General features: G+C 40.8%; 4 protein-coding genes across 4 annotated transcripts in view; 2 read left to right on the plus strand and 2 right to left on the minus strand.

Annotated features, from left to right (window-relative positions):
• Positions 1 to 2,086: 2,086 nt before the first annotated feature.
• Positions 2,087 to 11,183, plus strand: LOC118429653 (metabotropic glutamate receptor 3-like). Its single transcript, XM_035840235.1, has 4 exons — positions 2,087 to 2,429; positions 5,551 to 6,921; positions 7,547 to 8,998; positions 9,394 to 11,183. The coding sequence occupies exons 2-4, from the start codon at positions 5,563 to 5,565 to the stop codon at positions 10,504 to 10,506; spliced, it is 3,924 nt and encodes a 1,307-aa protein (XP_035696128.1). The 5' UTR covers positions 2,087 to 2,429; positions 5,551 to 5,562; the 3' UTR covers positions 10,507 to 11,183.
• A 1,075-nt stretch (positions 11,184 to 12,258) lies between these two features.
• LOC118429547 (IQ domain-containing protein K-like) lies at positions 12,259 to 17,008 on the minus strand. Its single transcript, XM_035840069.1, has 6 exons — positions 16,884 to 17,008; positions 15,965 to 16,225; positions 14,774 to 14,924; positions 14,217 to 14,297; positions 13,502 to 13,586; positions 12,259 to 13,075 (listed from the first exon to the last, which is right to left on the minus strand). The coding sequence occupies exons 1-6, from the start codon at positions 16,942 to 16,944 to the stop codon at positions 12,779 to 12,781; spliced, it is 936 nt and encodes a 311-aa protein (XP_035695962.1). The 5' UTR covers positions 16,945 to 17,008; the 3' UTR covers positions 12,259 to 12,778.
• Positions 17,009 to 17,431: 423 nt separating this feature from the next.
• On the plus strand, positions 17,432 to 21,281 carry LOC118428687 (lysine-rich nucleolar protein 1-like). Its single transcript, XM_035838820.1, has 3 exons — positions 17,432 to 17,603; positions 18,301 to 19,890; positions 20,356 to 21,281. The coding sequence occupies exons 2-3, from the start codon at positions 18,307 to 18,309 to the stop codon at positions 20,770 to 20,772; spliced, it is 2,001 nt and encodes a 666-aa protein (XP_035694713.1). The 5' UTR covers positions 17,432 to 17,603; positions 18,301 to 18,306; the 3' UTR covers positions 20,773 to 21,281.
• A 13-nt stretch (positions 21,282 to 21,294) lies between these two features.
• Positions 21,295 to 24,768, minus strand: part of LOC118428684 — a gene marked incomplete in the record, with an annotated part of 43,226 nt that continues 39,752 nt past the window's right edge. The window contains 4 exon segments of the mRNA XM_035838816.1: positions 21,295 to 22,589; positions 23,420 to 23,630; positions 24,152 to 24,311; positions 24,743 to 24,764. Of these exon segments, the coding sequence (XP_035694709.1) occupies positions 22,394 to 22,589; positions 23,420 to 23,630; positions 24,152 to 24,311; positions 24,743 to 24,764 (589 nt within the window).

Genomic DNA, 24,768 nt, shown 5'->3' on the forward strand with positions numbered 1-24,768 from the left:
CATGATTTTTGAGTGGTAGATAGCCCTTGAAACAGAGAGTAAGTGCTGTGAGTTTGGACCCCCTAGCGGCTTTTTGGGAACTGCAGGCACCGATTTCCGTTCAAACTTTGGACGAGGGTAACTTGAGAACGTGAAAACAGATCATCAGGATTTTCGGTATGTAGATAGAATGAGTGATGACTTAAACAATGTAATACTAATTATGCAAGTTAGTAGCTTATTTGCATAATTAATGAGAAAAGTTCATAAATCCATGCCAACAGCATATAACTCAAGAAGCTGTGTATGGATTTTCATGATATTTAGTATTTAAGTAGCGGCTGCGGAAAGGAAGGTTGTGTTCGAAAATAGTTGACGTAGCATTTTCCGTTAGGACGGTAGCAGGCCGAGTGTGTGCGTCCTTTTGTTTGTGGAATGCATAACTCGAGAAGCCTTGAAAAAATCCTGATGATATTTGGTAGGTGGGTAGGGGTCAGGAAAACGAAGATAAATTATGATAGTGGGCCCCCTAGCGGCTTCCTAAGGTACTGCAGCAAAACGTATTAACAGAAATAAACTGTGCTCTATATATCTCATTTTGACCTATATCTATGGACACAGCTGTTATACAGATGGTTTGCTGGAGGACGCCCTTACACTGGGGACAAAGTCTAAATTGACAAGCATGAAATTCTGATTGACCAGGGATGCTACCAGGTCATCTGTCAGGTCACAGTCTGGTTTTGGTAATGTTTGTGTGTTTGTGAGGAACAAAAAGACCTTAAAGTCTTAAATAAAGGCATGATTATTTGGCGAAGAGATGGGTTCGTTGAACTCTAGTTATTTAGTCATTTTAAGTATGAAAGAAATTGCTCTCAAACAAGTTCATGTATGAGTTGAAATTTTTCAAAATACCGTTCTATCCTTTCAAAAATTCTATGATTTTCCGCAAATATTAGAAATATTATGTTATACATACTGCTATACGTATATTTGCGAAAGGGGGAATTGTGGGTTTCACAAATGACTTTATTTATTTTGATGTCGGGAATTGTTCTCTTTACATGTAAAGGACGGTCCTATTCATCGTCGTACGATAAGATTACGACAGTCGTGGAACAGACGTGTTTGTGTCGTTCACATTCGAAATCGTACATGCACGTGGACAATCTGCTTTGTCGTAGAGTGTCAATGAAAATCCAACTACAAAAATCGAACGAATGTGATCGCGCATCCATTACTCTTAAATACAAAAGCTCTCATTTTTTGTCTATTGATAAAATTCTAACCAATTTCGCCCGCTCCCCTAACACGTTTGTGTGTAGATTTCACTGTACTGCGGCACCGAAGTTGGATTTGTTACCATTGAGTTTACAATGGGAAATCATACAGAACATTCAAGTGTAAATAAAAATACAACAAAACACACACACACAAGTGTAAAAAGATTCACTCTTATTGATGAAATTCGTTAGACACTCTGACAAGATCACTTTGCCGCAATGATGTCGCAAACGTGTCGCAGTGAGGCCGCAAACGTGCCGCATCTTCAGTGAGACACTCCCTTGTGTTAAGTCCCGCGACATTCGACTGATGCGTGCCAACAATGGCGGGAAAAAACGTCCTGAGGCAAAACATCATTCTCTATTGTTCAAGCGAATAATTGGGGTCTCATCTAATATTTAACGTAACCCCGCCCGTGCCAGTCATCAGCTATTTTGGGGTTTGAATTTTGGATCACAAAAATAATATCCTTTGAAAAAAAACGACTCCTATTTTTGTAGCGTTATATGAACAATGTATTGAATGAGAACCTTCTATGACTAAAATATTGATTAAAATTATGTCTGTCAATAAAACGTTGTTTTTGGGTGTGTTCTATACTGTGACCTCCGTAGACCAACGTCATTCTATGACTCATAATTTGTTCTTTTGTATCTTATTACGTTTTTTTAATACATTTTAAAGTTTGTAAAATCTTTTTTTAAAGAAAATATGGAAATGACTTTCTTACACTATGAACGCTGCGTAACGAAAAAAGTGTGGATAATTGTCATTTATAAATCGTCTGTGTCACAAACGTCTACGTTTAGCTGCGTTCGCTACCCTAGGGCAAAATTCTCCGTCTCAGTGCTCCATAATTGGATCCGGTTCTCCCAGTGTTTGAGCTTGGGGGACGCCAACAAGGCATGAAAGACCCCTCTATGCCCCCCAAGGGTGACTTCTACAACCCGTCTTGAATATTAAGAACCTCAGAGTCAAAGGCTCGAACCGGGGAAGTTGAAACAGTCTGCTAGGTTTCCGCCAGAGTCGCCGGCAGAATTTTTGCACCGCGGCATCGCTACAGTCACAGCCAAGGCTGGTGAACTCAAGTGTCGTCTGACGGAGCTGTCAATCATACACACGTCTGAGGAAGACTCCGTCAGGTGGTTGTTTGGATTCTGTCGAAGGTAAGGAATAGGGAGGCCCCATATAAAACTATGTATTTGTGTCCCTATTGTATAGGAGAGAATATCAGAGTGTTTTGCATTATTGTTATCAGAAAATAGGCTTGTTTGGGAAAATCCTGGAAATATTGATAGCATTTGGCGTAAAATATGTCACTATCATTCAGCTAGCTTATAAAAATGTAGGGGAATTCGAAGCAGAAAGTATACTATTCAGGTTCGTTGCTAAAAGAAGTACGCTTCAAACTGGTGTAGTAGCTTCATTATCAACTCGTTGCCCAAGGAAAAGCAAATGCGACGTACATGTAGCATTTTCTCTAAGTTAAAGAAAATGCTTGACCCGTGGATAGATAATCTCCATTTTTGAGAGTGTAATTCTGTTTTCAGGGGAGAGAATGGACAAAAGCGCCGGCCTCTGTATTCCGGTATGTGCCCTGTGCGATTTCTCTTGACCCAAGATGACCTCTTGATATTTACAATTCTCTGCACGACGGTGGGGTGTTCTATAGGGGAAAGAAAGAGGTCACACAAAATAAAACGGCCAGGCCTGGGTCAGACTATTATACCTTAGTCACTATTGTCAACGTTTATCTCATCGTGTTGTTTGTTTTGCAACATTTTCCATTTTGTTTGTGGTTACTAGTATTTAGAATCATCTAAGTTGGGAGACTATTATTAGATTTTTCGAAAGCTTTGGAAATCCAGTATTTGAGTCCATGGTTCCGCTGTGGTCATGATAGCTAGTTGACATTTTGAACAGCTCGACTATGAATGAATTTAGCGTACGTTTCACATTGACAGTTCTTTTAGAAACGGAAATAGTGGGAGTGAGATCCTTTGAAAACCAAACATTTGAATCTATGGTTACATTGTGGATTGTCAATCGTAAGGACGGTTAACGTTCTTGATAGCTTGACCGAAGTATGAATTTATCCTACTGTTCACATTGGAAACAGTTCATTCTAAAACGACTAGACATTAACTGTATGGGCATTTTACGTAGGTAGAGCTAGCGTTATACAATTAGGAAAACATCTGCGCACTACTAGTACCTAATAGTACCGGTTTATCATATTCGTTTTATCGAAATCAGTACGTAGCTATGCGATGACTAAGATACAAGGAAACAATCTAAACGCTTGTATCATTGAAAGATTGACAGAAATTCTTTCAGCGTTAGTCGAAAGGGTCCATTCTTTGAATGTTGCAATTGCCCCCTCAAGGAAGGCCCCCTACGTACGGACGTGAACACAGCTTGATGAATAACGGTTAGGAAAATTGAATTTGAAATAGCCTGAAGAAATAGCAAAGCCAAAGGCTAGGATTTTGTAAGGATACCGCAAATTTCTGCGAGAGAGGGAGAGAGAGAAAGAGAGAAAGGGAGGGGGAGAGAGAGAAAGAGAAAGAGGAAAAGGAAGGGAATAAAGAAAGGAGGGAGAGACTAAGAGAAGGAAAGTTCTAGAAAACTTCCATCGCATTAGGCCAATGTTGATTGGATTAACGTTAATTCACCTTTATCCGTGGAGAAAACTATATCCCATAAACCTATATATTACAGTTTGAAACCAACGTCATTCGACTTAAAATCCTTAAATGCCCTGTTTTAGAAACAACGGATATATGTTACCCTACGGATAAAGGTGAACAAACGTTACATGAATGACAGTCACGACCGCATCCATTTTCGTCTGTTTAAAAAAAATAACGTTTTCAGCCATGTTCATTTCATTATATCAGAAGTAAGTATCAAAAGGAGGAAATCATAGTCTATTTGGATAAATAATGAAACGGAAATATGGCAAGACCTTATTTCAATAATTTGACGGCAGCACCCCACTTCTATGCAAGCTTGGTTGATAACGTGCGTGTCCTGCTATGCAATTTGAAATAGGCGTGTTACTCCCATTTTATTGTGAGTTTGAGCACCCATATAATTCCGTATTACGGGTAACCCGTTCGTATCACGCAACTAAAGTTAAACACTCAAACAAAACCCGCCCGCCTACACCCACATTACAACGGATGATGGCATGACGATTTAAACAACATACGTGACATTTGGAAAGCTATACCGTATTTTCTCGAATTTTTCTCTTAAAACTTTCCAAATTATAAAGGTGCTGCAAATTGTTGCCAAAGTTAATTGGGATGCGTACTTTGTTTGAGGTCTTCTTGCATGGGTCAATGCATGCACTTCTAGGAAGGATACAAAAGTATACATATTGCTTTTGTGTACAAAGTTTTGGCTATTCTAACTGGTTTTATAACTTAAAGTAGACGATTTATAAGTTTGTAAATATCATGATGACGATGGTTTATGCATAATTGGCTGGGAAAAATAAAAAGAAAGCATAATAAATATGAATGTATCCCGTCCAAGATGTATTCAAGATTTGTGAAGAAGGGATGCGTATCTAATTTTAGTTTTTCCATTTTACCTTTCAGTCTCGCATCTAGGGTGCGTATTTCAATTGGGGTGCGTACGTACTTAAGGCCACAGCAAGTAAATTTTATGGATGACATCAGCGCGCACATTAATTTTCGCCTGATTTCAGAAAAAAACCCAATAATTTTTCTTCTGCAGGGATGGTCAACATGACGATAAAGTATCAAAATGAGCAAATATGTTGTGTTGTAGCCTAATAGTGGTACTTGTAGAAGTGACACTTGCGAGGTACCCAGGACTATAGTTGTAGAAATGGAACTTATTTGATAGTTGTAAAACTGACACCAATATGGAAGCTATGAGTGTGGTTACCAACTTTGTTGGTCTGATACCAGTCTACCACACTTGTGTCACTTTTACCACACCAGTACATGTCTTAAATACAGGAATAAATGCCTTGTTGGCTCTGATACCACGTTTTGTCCCTTTAATTCTTTTTACAACAGTCATCACAAATTTATGGCGCCTATTCTTGAAAATGTAACCATCTTATTTTTTTCACCCATCTTGTTTTTTTCGCCCTATCGCACTATTTTCGCAGTCTGCAAAGGATGTCATCCATAAAATTTACTTGCTGTGGCCTAATTCAAGAAGATAGTTAACTGTGAAGGCTTTTCTAAAATATATATAAAGTTAGATGTATCTGACTGACATGTGATGATTTTGGTCCATGCACAGGTTTGAATCAGCATGGCGCCATGTTGCCTAGCAACGGTAAGCCTGGTTTTCACACTCCTCCTCCCAAACGGCGAAGGACAGCCTCATCTGCGTACTCCAGGTGACGTCATCATCCCTGCCCTCATCCCCGTCCATCCCGCCGGCCACGTGCCCTTCACGTGCGGTGATGTCATACCCCCTACTAGTCTCCAATTGGTCGAGGCCTTCCTCTTCGCACTTGACGTCATCAACCGTGACTCCGCCCTACTACCTGGGGTCACGTTGGGTGGGGTTGTGATTGACAGCTGCAATAGTCCCGAAATAGCAGCTCTAGAGGTGACCAACTTCTTAAGTGGGGGCACTGGATATCTTAGCGACGACAAGGACAAAGTTGCTGGATTTATCAGCGGGGAGTCCGATCAAGTTACCGCCGCGATAGCAAGTGTTCTAGCCTCGACGCAGACTCCTCAAATCAGCTACACGACATCGAGCGCAACACTGAATGACGATTTGTTGTATCCCTACTTATTTCGATCCCTACCGAGTGAAAAGACACATGGAGCCGTCTTAGCCGAGATTGTGAAAGCTCTCAAATGGACATACGTGTCGGTAGTCGTTTCAGACGACGTTTACGGATTGACAAATCAGAAAGCCTTCCGAAGGATCGCGGGAAATGATGACGTATGCATTTCATCTACACAGTATGTACGTCAGAACAGCACGGACGCTGACCTTGACTACGTCATTTCCGTTCTGAGAAGCAAGCAAGGGGCCAAGGGCGTGGTGTTGCTTCTTCAAACGGAGGGTATTCAGAGGGTTTTCGAGGCAGCCACACGAGCTGGGGTTTCTGCACAGTTTCAATGGTTGGGTTTTGGTATGAAGGACATTATTGAACAAAATAATTTCGACTCAGTAGCAAAAGGGTCAATGTCACTCGAAACAGAAACAAGACAAATCAACACATTCAAAGATTATCTAAAAACTTTAAATCCCGCAAACTATACCCGTAACCCTTCTTTCCGAATATTCTGGGAACAATATTTTCACTGCGACCTCTCCCCTCAAAATGGCACTTTTGGACAGAACTGCGCTGGGAACGAGGTTTTGGACGGAGACTCTGGGTTCGAGCAGGATCCGTTGGTTCTACCGGTCTTCAACGCCGTGTACTCGTTCGCGCATGCGCTGGAAGCAGTGCTGTCTGGAGGCTGTCTGGGCCCCGTCAGCGCATGCGTGATGGGAAAAGGGGTGCGGTTTTTTGAGAGATTGAAGAGTCTGAGTTTTCAGTCCGTCAGTGGGAGTAACTTCAGATTCACTCCAGACCGGTTTGCCGATCCAGTGTTCGATGTACTGAACTACAAGAGGATACCAGGCGGTGCCTTTGAAATGACCAAGGTATGTCATCAACCACTGTTTTTTTGTGTGTGCAGAATTACGGATTAATATTGGGACACATAGTGCCATTCCTTAGGTGGCGTCGAATGGCCTAAGGTGGCATCTCACTGCACTTGGGGCACCGGTGCAGCACTGCGGGGTTCGTAGATGACTCAAGGAATTTCAGAGATAAAGAACGAATTTTCTTACGCGCTGTGTATTTTGTAGTCTTCTAAGTAATACTTTTACGTATCACGCAATATCTAAATTATAAAAAAAAAGATTGGCGAAAATAGCAGCGGCGCAGTGAACGAACCCCGCAGTGCCGCACTGGTGCCCCACGCACGTGCAGTGACCTCTAGTGGCTATGAGGTCTCACCTTCGATTTCTGGCAAACCTGATTAGACGATGTGTCCTTGGAAGAGACACAACTTTCCTCAACCCGAACATGTGTAAAAATGGTTACCCGACCTAGGTTTATAGGTTGCATGGTACAAGGTGGTGGATGGGTTCAACTTTCTTTTACCGTGCCCAGACACAGTGGATAACAACCCACTGTACCTAAAAAAGCCTACTTGTGTGTTAATACCTTTACATTTTATGTATCTTATCTTTAATTGCTATAATTTTCCCATTTCTGTGACAGGTTGGCCGGTATGCAGGTGGCACACTACAGCTGAATCCATCAGATGTCTCCGCCTATAACGACCAGAACATGCCTGTGGCGTCCACATCCTACTGCGTGGGCACCTGTCACGAATGCGCACGTTCGGACTACGTCATCTACATCCCCGGTGACGTAATCATACCTGCCGTCTTCCCCATCCACTCCAGCCAATCGTCGTCTCCGTTCGCCTGTGGCGCCTTGCGATCCAAAGCGGTAGTGCAAGAAGTGGAAGCGCTCTTGTACGCCTTGGATAAAGTCAACGCTGACAGAGAGTTACTCCCCACGATCAGGCTAGGAACTGTCATAATAGACTCGTGTTCGAGTGGAGTAAAAGCTGTCAGAGACGCTTCGAATCTACACAGCACGGGAAAAACTCCAAGAGGAGACCTAGTTTCGCCAATAGCCGGTTACATTGGATCATCAATGGCGGACGAGTCGCAACAACTGGCACCTTTTTTGGATGGTTTACAAATACCGGAAATAGGCACCTGCCAAAACAATCGACTTTTAACCGACAGATCTAGATACCCGAACTTTCTAAACACTGTTTCGTCGGAAAAACAAAAAGTGAACGTCACAACCGCAATTCTGAGAAGGTTGGGATTTAGTTATGTCTCCGTTGTCAACAGTGAAGACAAAATGTTTAGGATGTTGAAAAATGACTTCGTGTCTGCCGCCAACCGGCAGGGGATGTGTATTGCGACAGAAGTGGAGGTGAAGAAGTTTCACGAGAGTGGGGATTACGACAGAACGATTGCGGCACTAAAAGAACACGCGGAAAAGGGAGCAGAGGCGGTCGTGCTGTTTCTATCTTCTGCGCAAGCGCGCAGCCTTATTGGCGCCGCCTCGCGAGGCGATGCCGTTGGCCTCTTCACCTGGGTCTCCGCTTTTGGCCTTGGAGACGACAACGCCTTCTTCTCGTCAAACGTGACCTTGAAACATGCCACAAGGGGAGCGTTAAGGCTGGAAACAGAAATAGGAAAATCTCAGACTTTTGAAAACTACGTGTCATCTCTAACACCAGGACAGAACAAGCGAAACCCCTGGTTCAAACCCTTCTGGCAATATCTCTTTCAATGTGACCTCCCCGGGACCATAGCCAAATATGGTAGGCAGTGCGGGAGTGATTCGCGCGTGGTGAACTTTGACTTCTTGGACGACGGCTGCGCACTGAGCACCATCAACGCGGTTGTTTCCATGGCAACAGGTATACACCAGTATTGGAGAGAAACGTGCTCAACTCCCGGTTTGTGCGACTCATACTGGAGTTCGGTGGGAAGACTGCAAGAAATCGTGGACAAAATCAGCGCAGTTTCGTATACGGACGAGAGCGGAGGGATATTCAAATTCACGCCCAGTGGTGATGCGTCGGCGCGGATGAAGATTCTCAACTACCAGCGGCAAAGCGGGGGATCCTACGGCTACAAAGAAGTAGGTCCAAACGTCAAATGAGTCATGCAGTGATTTCATTTTTTCACGGCTTTATATGTGATATCAATGTTATCATTCCAATGAGCAAACATATGCATATACTCTTAAAAAACTGATACCATATTAAAGATTTTTTTCCCTTTAAAACATGACGAAAATCAACAAGTATGGGTTAAAAATATCGACATTGGCGACGCATGGTTTTACGTCATAATGATTCTGGCTCGAAGTTTAGAATAAATGTTTAAAAAAGCTTCATTTGCAGATTTTGATTATATTCCCTGTTAGTATTACGGTAAGTTAGGAGTGTGGTTCCCTGTCATCGTGGTTACTTAGTTTATGTTTATGAAAATCCAAACCGACGTTTCTTTGTTTTTGTTGTTGTTTTTCTACAGGTAGGGACGTGGACGGACAACACTCTCCAGTTGACGCCGTGGACAGTTCGCGCCTACAGCGCCGAGGGTATCGAACGTCGTCCGACTTCCGCGTGCAAGGATACGTCCTTCTGTCCACAGTGTAACAACGTTCCCTCCTCAAAACCCACCGGTATCAACGCAACCAGAAACGTATTCGCGCCAATCACCGATCTGGAGAGTTTGTGGGGGCTGCTAGTCGTCGTAGCGGCGGGGCTAGGGGTCACCATCATGACGATATTCACCTGTTACGTCACCGTTACGCTACAGAGCATTCAAACAAAGCGATCGTCAACCGCATTAGGTTACCTGTTATTGGTTGGTATCCTACTGATGTTCGTAACGGTGGTGTTCTTCGTCATCGAGCCGACGGACGCCGTGTGCGGGCTGCGCCGGGTGGGTCTCGCACTGGCGTACGCGGTCTGCTTTGCCGCCATGTTGGCCAAAATCGCGCGTACGGGGATGGCGCGTCCCCCTAGCAGCCCTGTTATGTTCGTCATTGCTATTTTACTCATAGCAGTACAAGTAGCCGTGTCGATCGAATGGCTGATTCTTGTGCCCCCAAAAGCCGTCTATACAGCGGTAACCAACGACAACACAGTCAAGTACATCTTCCAGTGCGCCGTCAGAAAAGAATCCCTCATCCAATCCCTCACTTATGTCATGTTCTTAGGACTTCTAACCCTTATCTTTGCCATAGCGAAAAGCACTCGTAGAGAGCGGACTTCTGAGATTGTTTGTATCAGTAATAGTGCTTGGTTGACTGGTTTCATCCTGGTTGCTTGGACCATAATGCATACGCTAGGAGCTACGTCGCTGAAGAAGGAAGACTGGCGCGATCCGGCTGTTTGTACAGGGCTGGTTATAACGGGTTGGATTCTGTTGTTGTTTATGTTTATACCAAAGTTGTGGACGCTAGCACGTCTGAAGAGAAGGCACCATCTGAGGAAGGTGAACGCAGAGAACCAACGCCGCGCGCGCGCCGTCAGCCACCCGCCTCGTCAAAATATCGTCAATGGCAACGCAACGTCCCGGTCACGGGGCAGCGACAACAGCAGACCCTCCCAACCGCCTCTGTACGGGGACGTGGCCTAGCCGGGTCCACCAGGAGCGCCCCCTGTCTATTACTACAGGTTCTGCCACCGCCAGGCCAAATCAAAGTACTCAGGTGGTCGGGAGGATCTGCTCTTCCAGTGGTGACGAGTGTCGTCTGTTCTACATATTTCAATCAAATCACTAACAAAATTTCTTCTACCACATCTACTGACATCTAACGTCGTACCCATTGTGAATTGTAATATCATTTTCTATTAGTTAACCTACATGTTCAATGCTAATTACATTATAACTGCATTTCCAGACCTCTGGCCCAATGGGCCAAAGGATGTTGGAAGTCGATATCGACCCCCGTCCTTCAGAGAAATAATAATGCAAATGTTGACGGCTACTAATAATCTAAACTTTGACATCGTCACCACTTCTAACATTTTGCACAAAATGCTAAACTATAACAAAGTATATAAAACAACACGCATATCTTAAGTTTTGTTTCGTTTTGCTATTAACATCATTCTGTTCATTGGTGTTTCATTCTTTCACCTCGGACGTTGCCGTTGCCATCGATGTTTTGATGATAACTTTGCTTGTATTTTGATTAAAAAGAATACTTATGATATCGATATAGTGTTTGTACAATGTATTATAAAGATAATGTTCCTAGTTCGGGAATAGTGGGGAAAATCGCGGTACATTATTTGTACTGAAAAACTGTTTTAAGAGGTTTGATTTGAAGTTAGAAATTATCAACATCCGTATAGTCACTAAGTATCCATATTCTTTGTACATAACCAAACGGTTCATTCAACTAACGTTTCGGTGGCCATCTGTCACCTTCTTTAGGGCAACTCTGATTGGTTCACAGTGTACTGCAGTATAGGCGTCGCTGCTTCCCCGTGCGATCCCAAACGTAGAAATTTACATATCTGAAAATATAAACATTGTAAACAGCGCATTATCTCTGTATGCATATATATGTAAATACGTTTGGGACCGCATCTGTAAGCAGCGACACCTATGCTGCAGTGCAATGGAACCAGTTAGAACTGCTCTGAGGAAGGTGGTGGTTGATCACTGAAACGTAATTAACATTGGATGAGTAAAAACACGTAACTCTTAGAAATTGCACATATTATACTCAAAGTAATATATGCATCGTAGCGTGACTATTACGATTATAACGTGATATTTTTGTACCAAATTAATGACTTTCATTTCCAAGACAAATTTTCCTTAGAAAACCCTCTTTACCTCCTTGTTCTCAATGTCTAAGTGAAGTGTTAAAAATGATATCATTTATATTTCAAAAGGAACAACTCTGATAAATACATGACAAATTATTTACATTATGAAAAATTATTAATAGCGATGTGGCTTTAAAAATGCAAAACACATTAGTCAAGAAGGGTAAAATGCAAAAGAAAACTCCGTAGTGCATTCAATGGGTCTAGAAACTAACTCAGACTGAATAAAGTTGGAAGGTAAAAATTTGTTCCTCTAATAGGCTGCTTTTGCTGTTTTTTTCTTTCAAAGTTTCAATTAGAAAAAATAGTTAATCCCTTAGCCTATGAAGCATATAACCACACAGATGCACACACATACACACAATACACACACCTACATACATGTGAACAATCACACCACCAAGACATACATATAATGTACACACACACACACACACACACACACACACACACACACACACACAGACACACATGTACACATACACACACAATGCATACATGCACAAGCATATGTACACCATGACACCAAAAAAAGGACAAACAGAACTTTAAATGTTATCTACACTACTTTTCATTGCTGTCTCAAAACAATTCTTCAACAAAACTAGATACAGTCCCCATGTAGTTTGGATTCACCACATTAGAAATCACTACAACAATGACTTTGGTAAAAATTATTATATTATTAATTGTTTCTTCCATTTCAAGTCACAAACATAGAAACTCAATACATATATACAAGCACAGATTCAAGTCATTAAAATGAAAGGTTTTCACCAATGAAAATTTACAATGGAAAGTGCATATTTTGATATATCAAACATCATTCTAGCTTGAACTCCCTTTACTCTCCGTTTTAAATATAATGTAAATTTCATATTCACACAATGATGCACAAAACTTTTCAAAATATTTACAATAACATCAATTGTGTGCAATTTATCCCTTTCCAGACTTGTATTTATAGGATTTCAAACCATTCTATAGTAATACACTTTTTACAGGAAAGGGGGGTAGAAATTCTCAAAGTTGGTTGCATCTTACATCAAATTTCTTTCTCCTGTGTTTCACACATCCGGACTCTGTGGGGGTTGTGGGGAGGGGGGCTCTATACTGATCGACACTTCTGAAGTCACAGCAGAAATCCCAGAAGACGCCCTCTGTTTTTTAAAACCCCTGGGACTGCCTGAACTTGAGGTCTTGTGGGTTCCCTTCGGAGAGGCCTTTTGCGTGGGATCGTGGCCCTCCTCCGAGGGCTCGTGTTTTCTCCAGAACTCCTCGACCTTGATGGAGATGTCCTCTCCTTCCTCCCGCAGTTCACGCTGCCACTGACGCAGCTCCTGAACCTCAGGGTCTCTTCTTGTCTGTGTAAGAACATAGGTATGAGACCAGTCTTCAAATCATCAATTACAAATACTTTGTAAAATGTTGAATTAACTTAAAATATCTCAAATTAAATTGTTTTCTACTTAGGCCAGACAAATATATTAATTGGTTCTTGTAATCAACCACACTTTCTATTCCAGACATTAATTGCACCATGGTATTACTATAAATTCATTCATTCTTGAAATAGTTGAACTGTAATTTCCAACACCAAAATTGGACTCACCCAAATTTTCGACTGTACAGCATCAGTCTTTGTCAAGGAATGAACAATCCACTGCTGTTGTGCATTGTTGAAATTCATTCAAGAAGTTTCCAGTACAGTGCTTTTATAACCTCATAAACAAAGTGGGTTGGATTCTCCTGATGCAAAGTGGGTATATGTTCGTATATGTTGCACTTACCAGGTATCCCCTGAAGAATGATTGGATGATGGTGGCAGCTTCTTCATCAGACAACAGTAAGGATAAAGGCAATGGGGGCCGGGGGCTAAAGGAGTTTGAAGAAAAAAAAATCATAATCAGTATTGTCTCATGAAGATTTAAAAAAGTACATGACTTAACTTGAAAGTTCACCTGTGTTGGTAGAAGTCATTATTGAACTAGTTTAACTGTAATATCCAACACAAAATTGGGCTCACCCAAATTTTAGACTGAACAGCACCCGTCTTTGTCATGGTATGCCATAGACTTCCTGCAAACTGCTTACTGAGTCACGTGTTCTATCTACATAAAGTGATGTCACAACAGCAGTGGATTGTTCATTCCTTGACAAAGACTGGTGCTGTTTAGTTGAAAATTTGGGTGAGTCCAATTTTTGTGTTCAGTTAGATATTACAGTAAAACTAGTTAAACTAAAAAAAGTACATGACTTTGTTGTAACTTGTGTCTCTTGACCTAATTGGCAAATGACAAATGAAATTGAAATGCAAGAATTCAAATGGTCCTGTGCTAAAAAAAGGTTTTGATCTTATTTGGGCTACAACTTACAATGTAAACTTATTCTTGACTTACCAGAGTACACTTAAGCTAAAGCTAAAGCTAAGCTAAAATCTAAAAAAGGATTTTTCAGGCTTATTAATCAATTTCACAACGGTTGAAAGAAACTGAATAAACTTACTGTTCCTCCAACCAGCTCTTGACAAACGGAATTTCAAACAGTGTGATGTCATCTCTGTCTCCCGCAAATTTAGGATTCATCCTATAAAAAGCAAAGGAGCAAAGAGATAAGACATTAAAGGAAGGATCTTATTTACTGTAATGTACGTTGATGAAGATTAGACAGAAGATATGCCAAAAAGCAATTACTCAAGCCACTGGATTTGATTTTGGAAACGTCCAGACGTTTCAGATAGCATCTACTAAAATAGTACTATCTTTCGTCAGTGACACAGAAGTGATCTGGAAGAAACTAAATTTTATACCCTAAGTTTGAATGAAGACAATTTTGGAGGTCCAACATGAAAACAAGGTAAGACATGTCATGTAATTCTATAGACTACAAATAGATGATGCTCTGGATTGTACAGTAATCTGTACCCCTGCTTAGGCATCTAAACGTAAGCAGGTAAAAGACATCCAAAAGACAAGGCTGTGTAAATGAAAACTCCAATATCCCTTGTTCTAGCGACCTTATGAAATTAAAAGTCAAAATTCATATTGTAAACATGAACTAACTTGTAGAGCCACTCTGTGAGGAAGTCACAGGCGTTAAACTTGGTTCTCTTCCTCTCAAAGCACCTCTGGTTCTTGGCTTCCCTCAGCATCTCCACCATCCCTGGCAGCAGGACTGGGAAGATGTAATGTTCCAGGTACTCTCTGGGTGCACCTGGGGAATAAAATCATCACACCGTAAATCTCCAAATGTTCACAGTACTGGGAAGATGTAATGTTCCAGGTACTCTCTGGGTGCACCTGGCGAATAAAATCATCACACCGTAAATCTCAAAATGTTCACAGGACGGGGAAGATGTAATGTTCCAGGTACTCTCTGGGTGCACCTGGGGAATAAAATCATCACACCGTAAATCTCAAAATGTTCACAGTACTGGGAAGATGTAATGTTCCAGGTACTCTCTGGGTGCACCTGGCGAATAAAATCATCACACCGTAAATCTCAAAATGTTCACAGGACGGGGAAGATGTAATGTTCCAGGTACTCTCTGGGTGCACCTGGGGAATAAAATCATCACACCGTAAATCTCAAAATGTTCACAGGACTGGGAAGATGTAATGTTCCAGGTACTCTCTGGGTGCACCTGGGGAATAAAATCATCACACCGTAAATCTCAAAATGTTCACAGGACAGGGAAGATGTAGTGTTCCAGGTACTCTCTGGGTGCACCTGGGGAATAAAATCATCACAATGTAAATCTCAAAATATTCATATAGTGTTTTCATTTTATTCAGACATTTATGGAAGGCTTTTATAATCAAATCAATATGGTCTTAACCTCCCTCTAAGACCATATTGATTTGATTATATGGGTGACATTTGCACACACATCAGTTTTTGTCCATTTTCAACAAAAGTTTTCAACCATACTGCAGCTGCAAAATGAGCAAATGTATGCCATGAATTGCAAAAAAAAAAAAAATACTATAAAAACAGCTACTTACTAAATGTCATAGCATACCAATGTTCTGTATACCCGTTCTTATGTCTTTGGTATACCTTATTATTCTGTGTGTATAGTCATATTTTCAACCACTTCGATATCATAATGAAGGTAATTTTTTTACAAACTTTCTTTCACACGCTCATATTAGTTTAGGGTTCCCAGGGGATGTCATCTATATAATCCAACAGGGCTTTCTGGAGAATTAGTTTCCCTCCCAATATTTGGTTGAAGAAAAACAAAGACCTACATAGCCTAGGATCAGGCAGCGGTGTGCTGGGAGGACTCGGTGGTGGCGGAGGTTTCTCCACGAGAGAATACCCGACGCACGCGGGGTGAGAGGTGGACGGGTCAAACGACTCGAAGGGATCGCTGTCCGCGGGAACCTTGGCGAACATCCGCCCGTAGAAGACGGGATTGTGCTTGGTGGCGTCATATTGAATGACATCAGTTTTCACAGATGATGCGTCATCTTCTGGAGGCTCAAAAGGGGGTCTTGTGGCTGCCACTTCTGTAAAATAAAACATTTAACACATAAATGTTGGTGAATGTTATAAACCTAAAATTTTTAGTAATGAAATAAGAGTCTATATAAGAGATTATTTTTATATTGGCCTTCACTAGATTTTTAGATGTCAGAAGTTAAATAAGGGTTGAAAACACCAAGGGCAGTGCGTACACCAAACAGGGCTCGAAATACCATATTTCTGTTTTGGGTTCTATGTGGTTCACGATAACTTCTCTGCAATATAATTTTTCCTTGCAAATTCCATATGGGAATTTGCTTGTGAACGTTTAATTTAGTGACCTAAGAAAGCTTGCAGCCGACCGATGATGACCTACATAATGTTACCTCGTTTATGTCGTTACCACATCCAGGAGAGAAGGCTTCAGTTACCTATAAAAACTATGTTATGTATCATACCATTTTCGACAATAAACTAGAACAACGAAGCCGACACTGTTACGAAAAGAAAACTTAAAGGCGCAAGAATTCCTAAAGAAACGACATTTTTGGAAAAGTATTTTGATTTGAAGCTGTAAACAAGGTTTTATGGCTAAAGTTTTTGCGTTAAACAGTTTAATGCCAGTAAATAATGAATGTTTAGACATCTAAGATGTTTATTCTGTATTTCTACATGTAAAAATTGACTTCAATTCGTTCGTACCTGCACATATTTGGTCCCAAAGACTGATCTCTTTCTTTTCTCCAATAACTTTCGCCGCCATCTTGAATCTTTGTTGATGCCTTACAACTAACTGGTAACATCACAAAACCATCCGCTTAAAGAAAAAAAAATCCTCAAAAAAATTGAGCTTAGCGATCAATGCAGAATAATAAGAGGAAGGTATAATTTGCTTTGAGTAGATATATTACTTTAGCAACTTAAATTTGCAAATGATGTAAAAAGAATGCTTTTAAAGGCAATTCCACACTACGCGGAAGGATAACTTTCAAAGTTGCCATGGCGACATCTTTTGCCCAAGTAGCCAGGTCAAGGGTTGCCAAGTGTGGCAAGGCAGCGAAATACCACAAAAAAATAATATGATAGAACTAAAGACATCTGTCATTTGAATATACAATAAAAATCAACTTGAAATTACAAAAGATATATTTTTGTCTCCAATCCTTTTTCAAAATATGTTTGAAACATTCTATCGTATTTTCCTTCTCCAATTCCAAGTTACAGTACCTTTGGTCATTTTTGTCGCCCTCACAGCATGTGTAACACTGTGTGTGCGTGGTGGTATGTGCAAACTTTTGAAGCCAATTTTTATAAATCAGAAAGGAGTCTGATAGTGTACCAAGGTATCATTACAAAGTAGAAGACAAGCGCAAATCACAGGCGAAAATTTTGACCTCCAGCTGCAGAAGACTTCAGTGAGGGGTGAGTTTTGTTTGTACAGAACAAAGTCGAACATGTTGTGCCCCCCTCCCCCATGTTGTGCGCATCGCATATGTTGTCGCTTTTTCTCTTAGAATCTAGCACAATGTACTATTAGCTAAGTCCACTGATTATAGCTTTAATTTGAAGGGCTGCAATCCCTACACTAGCATGCAAAGAAAGATTGGAAATTAAACTTGTAGCTAGAGTGACAATTAATGTGATCCTGTGATTAATTTTTATGTGATCCTGACCATGTGATTACCCACTGTATGACCATGTAACGTTACGTAACGTTACCACTGCTACCCATTTTTACTCGAATTTGAAGTGCCTGTCTAATTCTAAAGAACAAAAATATCTTGCCAGGAACGGAACCTGCGAGGCTGTGACTTATCGATATGGTATCAGCTAGCCTAACCACTTTGCCATAGGATGTCATTAGTATACGGCATAGTTGAACTTCTGTAAATTGTTGGTTGTTGGAATCCATCTGTCTCCAAAGACAATGGTAAACAGACAGTTACTCGCTGTCGTACGCCTGCACGTGACTTTTTAAGGTGAAGGAGGTGTCTCACAGTCATAGGGACAAGAACTTCATGCCTTGTGTAAGACAGCCCCAGCAGAAATTAATTGTACCTAGAACTGAAAGGTTTTTCACCAACAACTAACCAAAATTTTCTTTTTCCTTTTGTTACAGGTTAGGATGGGGAAGAAGAAGAAAGTTGAACATCAAGACGGTGAAATGAAAGTCTCCAAAAAGGAAAAGAAGGCAAAACAAGTAGTTGTAGTTGAAATTGACAATGAGGCAGAAACTGTAGCACAGAAAAGTGACAAAAAGTTGAAAAAGAAAAAGGAAAAGAAAGAAGTATTGCCTACACAAGATGACCAAAAAGATGGTGCCAAGAAAGAGAAAAAGTCCAAGAAGAAGAAGACAGTAAAGGATGTAATTGTCATCGAAGATGAAGACAAGAAAAATTCCAAGAAGAAGAAAAAGAAGCAAGATATGCCAATAGAAGCTGCCTCATCTGATAAAGCGGACAGTTCTTATAATGAGGAAATCAAACCGAAAAAGTCTAAAAAGAGGAAAGCTACTGAGGAGGTCATTGTTATAGATGATACAGTACCAAATGAGAATCTTACAAAGAAGGAAAAAAGAAAAGAGAAGAACAAAGAGAAGTCATCTGCAACTTCTGACAGCACCGCTGATGAAAGAAGTGAAAATAAGATGTCCAAAAAGTCTGCTAAGAAGAAAGCGAATAAAAAGGATGCTGTTCTTGTAGAAAAAGATGAAACAAGATCAAGTCCAAAGGAGGGAGAAACAGTTGTAGTTGAATCTTCAAAAACACCTGACAGCGTCCAAAATGGCAGTGATGCCAAGACAAAGAAGTCAAGAAAGAGAAAATCAACCAAAGACAAAGCTGAGGGTGCCCAAGTGGAAAGTGAATCCCAAGAGACAAGTACAAAGAAACGAAAGAAAGAAAAATTGGCTTCGTCGGAGGCTGGCACCAGTGAAGAATCCGGGAAATCAAAGAAAAAGAAGAAAGAAAAGAAACAAAAAGACGAAAAACATCAGAGTACAAGTGATGTTGATGATTCGGACAAAACAAAAAGTAAAAAACAAAAAGGAAAGGATCTCAAGAAGTCAGAAAACACTCCTGAAGTTGACATGAAAAAAACTAAAAAGGAGAAGAAAAAAAAGATTTCCGATTCCTCAGCGAAAAAGCATGGAAAATCTGACAAGAAAGACACAACAGTTGATTGTGGTTCTAGCCCCAAAACAGACGTCAAGTCTGAAAAGAAGGCAAAGAAGAGGAAGCATAAAGAAATAGAAGAAGCAAAAGAAGAGAAGCAGGAACCGTCTTCAACAGAACCTAAAACTAAGAAGGGAAAAAAGAAGGACAAGAAAAAATCCAAAGACAAGGCCGAAAACAAGGATCAGTCAGACCATGTTAGCAGTACAGCATCCGTAAAAGCAGTGAAAGTTGAACAGAATGAAGGAGCAAGTCCCTCCAAAAGAAAACGAAAGACTTCAGAAAGTTGGGACTATGGCATGTACACGGTCAATGGCAAGACTAAATCGTACCGTTCTGAGGAATACACAAACGTGGGGTTTAACTATGACAATGACAATGACACTGTCACAGTTGTAAGTGTGAAAGAGGGGAACCCGGATGGGTTGGGAGAACAGGAGAGAGAGAAGAGAAGACAGCTTCAGAAAGAGATGGAAACTGTCACAGGAAAGAGGGAAGATGTACAGACACAGAAGGAGACAGTGAAGGGAGCAGAGGTGAGTATATTATATGTATATGGGTCTAATTGTGCTACTGTAAATGCAAAGATATTTGCATTGGTTTTATGTTTGCAGTTTTTGCATTGACAGATTCACTGCAAACTCAAACCCACCACAAAACTCCATATTACCCCTACGGCCCTACCACAAAATTAACTCCTGGTAAACTTTTTTAGCACAGAAAAAAAGATTTGTAAGCATCAACCAATCCTTTGCTTGCTTTCAAGGTTGCTTGGAATGTAGAATAAAATCTTAAAAATGAGCACTTGTGCAAAGTAATTCTCCAAGCAGATGTCGGGTTAGTCAGAGTCAGTTCAAGTCAGTCAGTAAAGCATTGCAATTTTCTACCCTGAGATGTACTTGAATACTAGTAAAAAAGTCTTTGATAGAAATTAAAATTCAACTTAGTTTAGGTCAATGTTTGTGCTTACTAAATGTTAAATCTTCTTCTTTTTCTTTCAGTCACCCACACCCATTGTCAAGGCCGGCCAATGGGGCACAGCCTCTCTTGGTAGTATAGAGAGGCAGCAGAAGTTCTTCAGGCTTATGGGAGGCATGAAGAGCACCCCCGACAAGAACAACCAATCAAGTGCCAGCAAAAAAACTGCATTAGGAAACAGCCAATCACCTTTCAACTTCAAGAAAGCAAGCAGCCAATCAGAGTTCACTTCAGGTTCACCCCATTCCAGGATGGCCATGGATAAGTCCCAGGAGTCTAGCGTGAACAATTTGCTGGCATCTCAGTTTGAAACAGCTATGTATAGGAAAATGACTGAAGGAAAAGTGTCAGGACTTGGTTACAAGGAAGCCCAAGACCCCAAAAATAAGACATTCTTTATTGATAAGAGTGCAACGAAATCTTTGAAATTTGATGATTGAAATCTTAATGTTGCTAAAAATTACCCAAAAAATCATGTCAAATATACTTATACATTGTAAGGTGGGTCAGGAAATGTCAAGAGTTTTCTTGCATTACTATAACTGAACATTATGCGATTTGTAAATCTTTTACAAAATTTGTGCCTTATCCTATTTTCATTGTTCAGTGAAAACTTGAAGGATAGGCAATATTATTGAAACCTGTCTTGTAATGTTACAATAAAGGTGCATGTATAGGACAGCAAAATGATCATTTAATTGACTGCATGGAAAAAAAATAGTGAAAAAACAAAGTTGTGCTTTTTAGAATCAATTTTGTTATGTATTATATTGAATCTGTTTATTCACGTACAATGCATTAGAAGTAGAACTGCTCTGAATATTATGCTCTGAATATTATGATAATTTGATACTAGTAATAGTATATGTCTCTTTTCTTCACCCACATGGAGTTAACATAAATGTTTAAGTTAGGATTTTGTTCTACAATACATATAAAAGAACAATGCACAATGTCTAGTCTGAAACAGTCATAATTGTTCAATTTTTTTATTGTCATAATTGTTAATAAATGAGTTTCCCATTGTAGTCTAAGAGTTGTTTATAAATGGAAAACAAAAACTAAAAATTTCAATCAGTGATGACAAACTTTACCTCCATGGTGGCAAATTTTACCCCTTTCATACATCCACGGTGCTTGTCTTTTTGTCTAAAAAATTATGTAATGAAAATTAGGGTTCCATAATTGTATCTTACTATTAACATTGGCCATTGCATGCACAATGTTGTTTAATTGGCTTACACAGAAATCAACTTTACAGATTTATACAGTGCCAACTTCAGTTTGATTTTCATTTTTGAATGATTCAGTAAATGCATATATTATGTTAAATGTAACTAGACACACACCACACAGACAAATCAAAGACAATACTTTACTCCCTATATAGAGTTCAAACAAAAACTCTTATACATTTCTCTACGTACACTAGTATTAACCCTTTCTAACATATCGAAAAATTTCAATTACCTTTGACATCAAGAATTACCTGTACTTAGATATATGAAAGCCATTCATTTGCAGCTGGTAAAGTACATGATAACATGATACAAAGATACTTACAGACAGACTAAGACAGAATGCTACATTTCTTACGGCTAGTACTACGGCCACATTTGCAACGTTGTCGGTAGGAGTTGGAGCCGTCTCTGAAGCCTCAAATTTGTCCCTGTGAACTGCTGGATTCCATTGGATATCCTTCGGTGTTTTCACCACTGTTATCAAGTTCCGGCAATTTTTTGGTCGCCGGGTCCTACGTTGATGCGACTGAAGCATATTCGGGGGGCCCGACCGTACCCCCAAAATAACCCAGTTAAAGCCAAAGGATGTTACACGGGGCCACTTAGGGCTTACGCCCGAAAGCAACAACAACAACAACAAAACTTTGCATACATCTACCAACAACAAATATTTACATCTCAAAGTAGTTTTGGTCGCAGATGAATTAGGAATTATACTGGTAATCAATATACTTGTACTGTATATTTTATATAGAATATCAATGGAAGCGAAACACTTTAAAGTTGCAGCTCATAAAGTATGTGTACAAAGTGTCGAATTTCAAAGTTCATCTTTCTTCTCAGCAGCTAGTTTGGGGATGACCTCGTTCCAAAGTTTGGCTTTCTCCGGCTTGAGCCCAACGCCAGTGTTCGGCACCACGTCCAGCTTCATGTAGACCGGGTTGTCAGGTGTGTACTGAGGCCAGGTCGGCAGGGAGGGGCTGTCAGTGGGGCCGCCGGTGGAGTCGGACGGGTCCCTGAAACAGATCATACCATATTATATTAACTTCCGAAGTGGATTTAGATATTGTAAGAATGTATTAAGGATATGTGCAATAGATCGTTATTGGTAGTATATGTCAATCTTTAACTTTATGTTAGTCAGATCTGTGAATCTATGAAATGAAGACAAGAAACTGAAGATAGATATTTACAGTTTTCGTGTACGTCTTAACGTCATAGTCCCAGCCTTCACAAATATGTTAGTGATTCTCCCCTTCCCTTCTCACCTTAATCGATCCTATCTAAACCTATACTGCTACCTCCCTCCCAAAAGGGGATCGTTGGCCTCCCCCTCCTTTGGCGATAGGCTGATCAGCTGTCAATGGACGATGCCACACTATATATCTGTATCTATATATTAGTAGCCGGTATATCCGCCGTTCGGCGTGACACACCAGCTTCGCAGGCACGCGGCGCGGCAGCAGCTGGTTATATTATACCGAACGACCCGTCACACCGTCAGGAAGGGGGTGTCGACCTGTAATGGTCTAGTACATGCAGATACTGCTAGGGGCACAAAATCACTATGGGACCATCACCCGCTGAGGTACGTCGATGAAGGTTAGACAATAATCTAGGTAACAAGATAGGCCAAATAGCATTACTCAAGCAACTGGATATGATTTTGACAACTGTCAGATGTCAGTGACACGGATGTGTAGTGGGATGGTCCCTTGTTTTGACGATTACTGCGCCAATTTGTTGCCGGGTCCAGGGCTGAGTTTTATCAAATTAAAAAAAAAACGGGGCCTGGTGCTTGAATACCCTGTAGCCGTCTGATATCGCCACATTTGCTTAGTCTTACCCAGTTCTTGCGAAGTTTGCCCAGTACGCCATCAGACTCAAGCTGACTTCCCTGTCTTCTCTTGAGTACTCTATCTCCGGCAAGTCAACGAACGGGAGTCCTGAGATCATGAAGAAGTCGTCGGAATGGTCACACCCCACCCAGTCGGGTCTGTTCGGGTGGATGGAAGGTCGGTACTGGTTCTCGTAGACAAATACACGCCCTCCAGCGGCTGGAAAGATAACGACAATTGTTGATGAAGATACTACAAATAACATGCATGTGATTGTCCAAGTGTACGTCCATATTTATTCGAATATTGTAGAGTGACAGCAAGGTTTAATCTGGATACTCGGTATATAATTGGTGTATTTGGATACTCGGAGACTTGGAAGTGTTGTTTGGCGCGGGTTCAAAGTTGTAATTGAGGTCCAGGCGTTTAAAAAATCTTATCTTCATATAAACAACGCTAACTGCGTATGTGCGTTTGACCGTAGAAACTTGATGAAAATAACTATAACCTCTTCTTTATTCTCCTGTTATTCTATTGGACAGGTAAGCCCCAAAACGTGTGGACGCTTACTGATAAAATGTGTTCATTTTCTAGTAACAGGTCCCAAAATCTGGACCACTGAGTCAAATTTTATAGTGCAAGAGGAAAAAACGGTTTTGTTCCTGTACTGGTCCCCACCCCTACACAGAACCGATGTCAAATGCATATAGAAATCTAAAGAAGTATATCTAAACTCTCACCGGCATGGTGATCGGCCACCAGAACAGTGGGTCCCACGAACGTGTAATCCCCGTGTACGTGTGAGAACTGGTGCTGAATCGCCATCGGGTCGTCGGGTGTTGTCGGGTGCCGATACTCGGCGACGATCGCATCCACCATTTTGTCCACGTTTGGATTGTCCTGTATGAACACAAGCAAAATGAATACAATAATGAAACCACCTCATCCGCTTCGCTCACTCGTTGGTTTTAGTCGGTAGTTATGGCAAAGAAAATGGGAAAAAGGATAAAACCACCTCATCCGCTTCGCTCACTCATTTGTTTAATTCGGTGGTTATATAGCAAAGAAAATGGAGAAAAGAATAAAAACCATCTTGTCCGCGTCGCTCACCCGTTGGTTTTAGTCGGTATTTATAGCAAAGAAAATAGAGAAAAGAATAAAACCACCTCGTCCGCTACGCTCACTCGTTGGTTTTAGTCGGTAGTTATAGCAAAGAAACAAGCCTTATGACACCTTATACACCTAGGGTGGATAATTTACCTCTAATACAATAGCTATTCCCTCTTTCTTGGTATGGCTCAGAAACATATTGTTAACACTTGTATATTTACCGTGTGCTCATACGCCAGCAGTCCTC

This window comes from Branchiostoma floridae, chromosome 13 (genome assembly GCF_000003815.2).
Source record: "Branchiostoma floridae strain S238N-H82 chromosome 13, Bfl_VNyyK, whole genome shotgun sequence".
Taxonomy (NCBI): Eukaryota; Metazoa; Chordata; class Leptocardii; order Amphioxiformes; family Branchiostomatidae; genus Branchiostoma; species Branchiostoma floridae.